Source organism: Anguilla rostrata, chromosome 7, assembly GCF_018555375.3.
Source record: "Anguilla rostrata isolate EN2019 chromosome 7, ASM1855537v3, whole genome shotgun sequence".
Taxonomy (NCBI): Eukaryota; Metazoa; Chordata; class Actinopteri; order Anguilliformes; family Anguillidae; genus Anguilla; species Anguilla rostrata.
In genome coordinates, this window is record NC_057939.1 from 25781476 (window position 1) to 25791000 (window position 9525).

The 9525-nt window shown below is 39.7% G+C and overlaps 1 protein-coding gene across 3 annotated transcripts in view; it reads right to left on the bottom strand.

Moving 5' to 3' along the window:
• LOC135259475 (B-cell scaffold protein with ankyrin repeats-like) overlaps positions 1-2350 on the bottom strand; it is a 55848-nt gene extending 53498 nt beyond the window's left edge. For all 3 annotated transcript variants that reach the window (XM_064343932.1, XM_064343933.1, XM_064343931.1), the window contains exon 1: positions 2208-2350. In XM_064343932.1, the coding sequence (XP_064200002.1) occupies positions 2208-2220 (13 nt within the window). In that variant the 5' untranslated portion in view covers positions 2221-2350. The remainder of the gene's footprint in view (positions 1-2207) is intronic.
• Positions 2351-9525: the final 7175 nt, after the last annotated feature.

The window sequence follows — 9525 nt, forward strand, 5'->3', positions numbered from 1 at the left end:
GGGGTCCACTCAGTTATCACAACTACACTAGGTGGGACAAGCATCCTATAGAGGCCCTGCATGCAGAAATTTGCCGAATAATACTAAACATCCAAAGCAAAACACCCACCAATGCATGCAGGGCAGAATTAGGCAGATACCCATTGATAATTAACATTAAAAAAGAGCACTTACATTTTGGATGCACCTCAAATCAAGTCCCCAAGACACAATGTAATTTCAAGCACTGAAAACCTGAACCCCAAAATGAGTCCTCTCAATCAGCTGGACATGAGACTCACTAACCAACTAAAACCAAACACTGACCAAACTCAGACCAGCACTGCTTTACAACCAGAAATTAGAGTAAACCAAATAATTAAACAAACAAAAGATGCCTATCTGGAACATTGGAATAATGAAACCAAACACAAAACAAACTTAATTGCTACTTGGCCCTAAACCGAGAAAGCAATTTGGCAGAGTATCTCTGTCAGTGATACAAAGCAGAGACAAATCCTGACCAAGTACAGGCTCAGTGATCACACCTTAGCAATTGAAAAAGGAAGGCACAAAAAAACATGGGTACCAAAAGAAGAGCGAATATGTGGTAACTGTAAGACAGGAGATGCAGTTTCTCCTTACTTGCCCAAAATATTTACAAATTAGAAAATAATGTATTTCTACAAATTATCCCAAATTATAAATAATTTTAATTCCATCTCTAAAGAAGAAAATTGTGCAATTCTTCTTGGGGAAGGAACAACAGCCCCAATTGCGGCACAGTTCATTTCAGCCTGTCATAGAGAGAGAGAGAGAGAGACCTAGGTCCCTATAATAACAAAACACCAACAAATACACTCCCCACTGCCATGGCAACTGTCTCCAAGTTCCCACAGCGACACACTAATTGCATGGACCAGAATGCCCTTTCCACAATTTCTCCATGGTAAATTGTTCAGTGTAAACCCTAATAAACCCTAATAATTTTTTTTGATTTCAGTAGAGATGTACAGATATATACAAATTAATTAACACCCAATATTTATCTGTGTAGTTCCTTGTAAAAACACACTACCTGGACAAACCACTGCGCCCATGCAGTAATGCCAGTAACTGTACAGCAACCAGGCTTTGCCCTTTCAACAGTCTGAAAGTCCTGTCATAACACAATAACCAGAGTGTTTCAACAGTTCTTTCAACAGTTCTTATGTTCCCATAATGACCCAAACTAAACCGATGGACAAAGATGTCCCTCCAACAGTCCCGTAATAATACACTTACCAGAGAGACCATAATAGCATATGCTACCCAGACAGACCATGCTGCCCTTTAACAATCTCAAAGTCTGCATAAGGACGCATTAGCCACACAGCCTATTGTGTCCCAGAAATCCTGGGTTATTGTAGTAACCAAACCCTGATGTCCCTTCAACAGTCTCTATGTATCTATGTGTATAGTCATAACAATACACTAATACACTATCCAGACAATCCATGATTTGTCTTCAGAAGTCTTTACATCCTCAAAATAATGCACTAACCAGGCATACCGAGATGAAAACACATAAACCATCACAGAGTAGTAATAAAACTGACTATGATTCATAACAGCAGGCTATCAATCCACTTAACAGTCCTTTTTTCTCATCTTCTGGCAAATTAATTTAGTGAAATTATTGTGAAATTAAAAATAAATGAACGTGAAAAATATTATTTAAAATGGCTCAAGGGTTTATCGGGAAAAGTTTCATTTTCAATTTTACATGTTGAGATATTTTACTAACTATTTATTTGGCCAAGATTCAATCAATGTTTGCCCTTTTGGCAGCACAACTGCAAGTGTTAGGTTATATTTTCATTGACACAGTTTGCCAAGTTCAGCAGTGAGATAAATGAAAAAGTGAAAGAAATGGTAAAACCTCAAAGCCTGGCTTACACATTCCGGCAATATACTGTCTATAAAAGCATGTATGCATTCTATCTGGAAACAGATAAAATGCATACATGCTTTTATAGACTCTCACTTCCTATTACAGCTATGAACACATACATTCTGTCAAAAGCTTTCTATCAATAATACAAAACCCTGCAGTGCTACGTATTCTCTTGAAAAATGCAAGAACAAAGTTGTGGGTGTGGTAGAACAAATATCCTCAACCAGCTTATGAACCTAGACAGAGGCGAGAGAAGGAGAAATGGAGATGAACAAGTGGAAGCAGAGCTGACCTGTGCTGTTCATGTTGCAGGTTTTCTTTGGTGATGTCTCACTCTCTCTTTCTGTCTCTCGCTCGCTCTCAGGGACAGGAAAAGCAGTCGTGAACAAATGAGCTCATATGTCACTCACCGCTCGAGTTTAAACAGAGAGATGTCACAGAGATTTCAGAGCCAAGAACAAATTGCCCCCCCCCCTCCCCCCACCCCCCCAATCCGCCCGTATCCCCCCCACTCACCATTTGAAAGGGTTGGAACCCTTTTTTTCAGAAAACATGAAATTGAAAAACATTACATTAAAAAACAAGTAAGATATACATTACATTAAAATGAACATTTAATGGGTATTTTTTCTTTTTTTTTGAGACATGCTATTCATCTGTATGGGTGCCCTGAATGAAACACAAGGCGGAAATGAGGTAAGAGCGTGATAAGAGTGTGGGCCAGTTTGCATAGGTTTAAGCTCAAAATAACTCTGATAAGGCAACAGGCTGTGTGCACTCATGCATGTTCTCACTTCCTATTGCATCTGCGACCACCTGTGAGCACAGCTCACGATCGAGGGGAACCCCTCGTAGGCGATGTGGTCGGCTGGGCCATGCGCCACTCAGCCGCGTTTAGCTTCCCCACCCAATCACAGCACTGCGGTTTGAGGCTCGTTCCGCTAGAACCCGCCCACAGTTCTCTGTGCATGTCACAGTGTTCCCATTCGTACACCCTCTTGGACAAGGGCGTCATTTATGGGGGGATAGGGGGTTACAACCCCCGCCTCCTCCCCAATATTACGAAACAGACCAAGTAGCACCCCAATAATATAAGATGAAGAGAAAAAACATTTCATATAATAAAGGTGGGAATTTCATGTTGTGATTGGTATATACTGTTCAGTGGTCCCAAGTATTTTCCCCTTAGAATTCACCAGAAATGAACATTACACAGCTATTCTTAAAAAAATTTATTGGGGCGACCCCACCCCACTACAGGGTTCCGGTTTCCGGTACCTATACATTTTAACCCCCCCAAATTTACAACCAAAGTTACGCCCATGCCCCTGATCATCACAGATGAGAGGATGACAAGCATTTCATTCGCCGCCATTTGCTTTGTTTTGTAAATCATGGTGTCACTTTGGCAAAGCTTGTGTTTACCAGATAGGCTCCATGTGAAGAGAGTTGCGCTTAGTCGATAACTGACTTGTGTCTGTTATGCAAAAACAGATATCGGGTATCAGGAACTGGTGAATAGGAAGTACAGGGTCACTTTCATATGTGAAGGAAGCTCAATATTTTAAAATAGATTAACACAATGCATTCACACACATCAAAACAAATCAGGAGCAATAACATATACTTTCGATGAACTGGAGTTGTTAAAAGAAGCATAGCAAGACAAATTCTTACCAAAAACATGGCAGGTGTTTCATTACACAGGCGAGAGTGAATTAACTTTTTTAAGAGTGTCATTAAAGAGGTTTATTAAAATTTGTATCACATTTTAACACTTCACAATATAGCCTATTACCAGATTCACAAATTATTACCATTTATTATTACCATAGATATTAAATATATTTTCCAGTCTGGGAAACCTTGACACAGAGCTTCATGTAGCACACAAGCAAATAAATAACTCTGAAAATGTTAGCGGGCTATTGTTTCACCATGGAACAAGCTCACCTTTGCATATACGTCAGAAGTCTAGATGATATGCATGACTGTGTGAGTAGTGGCCGTTGTTATGCCTGAATGGGCCTGCTCACCGTAGTCTGAGTCACCGGAACTCAGCACCACCATATATACTTAACCATGCTGCGCCTGAACACATTTTTTTCTAGAACCTGTACTGTGTGCATTTACCTTTTTATGTAGTCCTGCTTTATAGCCTGATAATGAATGATGATGGATGATTGATGGAGGAACTTCTATTCTCTTTTCCTCCCGTCATCATTTCCTTCCTGCCGTTCATTTTTCCTTGTCCAAGTTTCTGCGTCAGGTTAGCAACCAAATTTGGACAAAACAGCCTTACTCCTGTCCCTCCCACCCCACCATAAAATACTTGACTAGGACTTATCCATTACTGATGAATAATAAGTGAATTAAAAAGTAATAATAATAATACCCATGATGGAAAAGGGCATTAATAATTCACAAGTGTTAAACTGTTATTGCTGATGCAGGATATTTATTTTTACATTTCACAATAAATAGACAAACAATTTTTAAAAGGATATTTTTGAATAGTGCAATTAAGACGTGGCTACATCCTACAATTGGCATGTAACGATACAATGATGCGTTCAGTGGAATTCAGAATACTCTGGTAATTGCTTTGTAATGCAACATTATTATGATATTATGATTACAGCGTGGTGCCCACCTGGAAAAAAAATATTTTGAGTTATACACTACAATACACTGCTTTTTCTCATTTTAAATTATTTTAGGTGTTCCAATCAAATGAAAAATACTGCTTGGGATGGGGGCATTGTTTTTTGAATGGTATTGTTATCACAAGTAGGATCAGAATGGGAAGGGCTATCTCCTTGTTACAACCTCTGTCATTCCATTCCCTCCGATCTGACTGATGTGTTCAACAACGGCCGACAAATTGCTTTATTTCTTTTCCCTTCCGCAGCCCTCCAGTTAAGCTCTGCTCAGACACTCACAGCCACAGGAGGACATGTCATGTGCAGCTTGTGCAGGCACACTGTAGGCCAGAGGGGGGAGGGCGCTGGTGCACAATGAGACATGGACCTCCCTGCATGCCAGACAGTGGAGACCCAATCACATCCTGGAACAATGCCTTAACAGATACCAGACTGTGAGGCCCATCCACACACTCGAACAGTGCTTTAACAGATACCAGAACATGGGGTCCATAAGTACACTGGAACAGAGCCTTAACAGATAGCAGACTGGGAGGCCCATCCACACCTTGGCACAGTGCTTTAACAGATACCAGACCATGGAGCCCATCCACACACTGGAACACTATTTTTAAAGATATCAGACCAAGGGGCCGATCCACACACTGGAACAGTGTCTTAACAGATGCCAGATCATGGAGCCCATCCACACACTGGAATACTATTTTTAAAGATACCAGACCAAGGGGCCCATCCACACACTGGAACAGTGGCTTAACAGATACCAGACCATGGGGCCAATCTAGCAGCTCCATCTTTAATTTTCCTTAAATTTTTTTTTTTTGGGATTTTTTTTCCATTCAGAAGGAGCAGGACTGTTATTCCCTCAGGAGAATATCCACAGAGAATCGATATCTGAATATGCTATTTGAAATGGCGCTGTTAAATCTTGATTGTTGCATGATTAATCGATCAGTCAAATGGCCATTGCAATAAAAGGCGCTATGAGAGCGAATGCTTTATACTTTTAAAGAATCAGCTCTGAACCTTTGACCTACCTTGTATTTGCAGTATCCAAGGTAACAAAATAAGTGGATGTTGCTACAATGAAATACCCAGGAAATCACAGAGGAAAGGGAAAACTTTCACTAATGGTTATACCGCTGAAATGATGCTGGTATTATTCACATGTATACACATATTACTCTTGTTAGAGTTTCTGTTGTCATAAGTCACATCCTGTGTCCTGTGTCATTTCCTGGGTCACATTTTCAAAGGTTATTTTTTCTTTGGGTAAATCTCCAGAGCAAGGGGAACTCCAGAGTAGAGAAGAAGGAAAGGTACTTCACGTGCTATAAACTATTGCGTGTACTTTCTGTTCTATGCAATGGCCAGGTCATGTCTGTAAAAGTCAGTCTTTACAAAAGGTTTTAAAGTACAGTACAGTATATTCCTTCTTGTCTGATTTTAATTTATGTTCTGCACAAATAAAAAGATAATTATCAATTTTTTTATTTTTCTAGTTGTATATTTCAGAACACTTGGTAAAATAATATATACAGTGAGCACCATAATGTTTGGATCAAAGTCATATTTTTTCATTATTTGGCTTTGCACTCCATCATTTTAGATTTGTAATCAAACAATTCACATGGTTAAAGTGCACATTCTCAGATTTTATCAAAGGGTATTTTAATACATTTCGGTTTCGCCATGTAGAAATCATACATACTGCTTTAATTGATCGATTAAGCGTTGAGTAACAACAATATCCAGAAGATGGCATGGTTCTCCAGGACCAGGTTGAAGGCTTTCTATACAAGCCGAAAGAACCGAACATGACTAATGTTGGTTAATGATGCTTAAGCGACATCATCACAGTACTTGTTTTCTATTGTGGGCCACATACATTGTCATTTCAGCATTTAGCAGATGCTCTTATCCAGAGGGATTTACACAGATTATGTTTGTTCTACATAAAGCCCATTCATACAGCTGGGCATTTTACAGAAGCAATTCAGGTTAAGTAGTATCTTCAAGGGTACAACAGCATCGTCTAATCTGGGCATTAAACCCACAACCTTTGAACTATAATCTCAGTTTTCTAATCATCCCTAACTACACCACTGCCCTAGTACACATGTCCCTCCAGTACACTTAGAAGACAGAATCATGATGTTAAAGCCATTTCACAATAATCTTCCAATCTCACTATAAGAGAAGGTCCAAGCACTGTGGCCTACACATAGGACTGCAAATAGACAATGGTAACTATACGATTGTGTGGTCAGTATACAGTCTTGGTAGAATAAACACTATCAAGATGGCAAAATGCAGTTAACCTCTGCCCTGAGCCTATTCAAATGTAAGGAAGTGGCAGGCTTTACCTTCATGAATACTTATTTGAATTGCCATCGAATTCAAATAATGTCCAATTCAATAAATAATCAGCAAATTCATAATTGCTCAGGAAAAAAGAGAGGGCTCATTTGGAAGAATGGATTGTACATTTCAATGGTGCACAGATGCAAAAGAAAATGAGATGGAATTCATGTGCAGAATCCAGGGAGTATTAATTGCAAAAAGCAGCAACAAGGGCAAGAAAAAAATAATAAGAATTGGAGAAGTAGAGCGGGATTTTTACAGGTACAGTGGGCAATTGGCAAATTCTCCTTTTACATTCCATTAACTTTGCCTCACATCTGTTTCATGCACACGCCACAGAGATTGATTTTCCTGCATTCTCAGGGAAAAATACTTTCCCCGAAGCCTCCTTTTTAATTTACATAATCCATTTCTTGCTGAAGCAACCTCATTAAAGCTGTTTTACTTTTTCCCAGAGTGGGGGAAAAATGGCCCTCCTAATTGCAAAGACATTTAGTATTTTCCTGTCATCACTTTCTGCTGGTTAGTGAGGAGAGAGAAGAGGTATGATGCTGCAGCACCTGGCATACAGGAAGCATTATACTTCCTGAAAAGCTTGACTAGCCATTTATACACAAAGCCCTACACCTTAAGCCTCGGACTCCCCTATCCTTTCACACAGAGCTTAACAATCCCTTTCATAAGATCAGGAAAAGATCGGCCATTGCTTTAATAAACATGACAAAGTACGGTTGCCTTTCTCCACAAGCTTTAAATTCAGAAGTCAATTTTTTAAAAAGCAAAACAATTTAAGCTGGAACAAATAGAGATCCGCTACATGCTAAAGAATTCACTCCGACTAAGACCACTGGCAGGATTACAAATGATCCCCTCCCCTGTGTCCGCATTCCAAACACCCCAATTAATAGCACCCGTCGTCTCTCTTACTTAATTTTGAATTCAGCCACTAAAGGCCAGCCCTAATCCAAGACCCTGAATCCCAGCCAGAAAAACACTTTATTGGAGATGCACAGAACTGCTCACACTTAAAGCAGGAAGGAGGTATAATTCTGCGCTGCTATATAATCTTATGTTCTAGGTAAGCTAAAAGGCCAGTTTCTTTATAAATTCTTACGTTCTTGTGTTCTAGATAGACATAATGGTCTGTTTTTCTCATTATGTATTCTTCTGTGTATGCAGGTGTTCATTGTCACTAATTACACCGGCCACATTAACGAATTAGCCGGATACACTTATGGTGGTTTAAGATGTTTCAAAATTTCATGAACATATCAAGAAATGTAGCGAAAATATCAATTACTAAATGATTGGGGTAATTAAATTAAGAGCAGAAGGTATGGCCCACCTTGTCCTCCACTGTCTTACATGGACAGAATGGCCTTTCCTCCTCATTATGTATTCTTATGTTTTATATCATGATACTCAAATCTGGCTCGCAACTCCAAATCCGGCCCTGGTTTTCTGTTCTCTCAGGTAATTAACCAAACCATTACTGCTTCTGATTGGCCAGGCTGTCTTCACACCTGACTTCCAGGTAAAGAGAGGATAGAAAACCAGCAGTTGTTGGTCCTTAAGGATGGTTATTTGAGTACAGTCACAGGGTTCTAGATCAGAGGTGGCCAACCCAGGTCCTGGAGAGCCGCAGGGTCTGTTGGTTTTTGTTCTTACTCAGCACTTAACTGATCAATTAAAGTAGTCGATTACAGTTAACTCACCTGGTTTCTTTGGTCTAAATGATTGTTGTATTGAAGGTGAAAACAAAAGCAGCAGACCCTGTGGCTCCCCAGGACCAGGGTAGGCCACCCCTGTTCTAGATGGTCTGAGTGGCCCATTGCCCTCACTATGCAACTATGTTCTCATGTGCACTGATACAGCTTCAATCCATAAATCCATATTTTACTAGCATCTATGCCAACCAAGCAAGAACACAACAGTGTAAACAATACACAAATCACTAGCAACTGAAAAAGAACACCACTACAACACTAGTGCCACCGTTTGAGTCTTCCCAAGGAAAATTATTTTTTATTACTTCACTGCCTGGTTTTCTGTTGGTTGACATTCAGTCTTATTTTGCGTTTCCCTTTAAAATGTGTGTGATGGAATCTCTGTAAAAAGTGCTTTACAAATGAAATTGAATTGGGGGGGGGGGGGGTTAACATAAGCATAAATATAAGAAAAACAAAACGTGCATTGCCAACATACCGGGTTTGCAAATGAGCCTTTCTGGTTTATGTGTCTCCCCTTTCAGTGCTGAAAATGTGTGAGATGGATTTTGTTCAGTGTGGCTATTAGTCACATGTCCTACTCCCCGAGAAAATGTAAAATAATGAGGCATGAGGTTAATTACACTTGTTATGCCCGTGGCACTGTTTTTATAGTGGCAGTCATTCGAGGACATGTGCAGGTCTCGGTAAGGACAAGAAATACATTTAGTCTTAATATTGGTTGAGACTTGTGGTTGCAGCTGGAAATGAAGCAGTGGTCATGTTTTTATTTATGTCATTTCAGGATGGTTTAGGCTTTGAAAGCACATTAGAAAGGCATAAATATTGTCCAAAACATTACTAATTATTACACAAA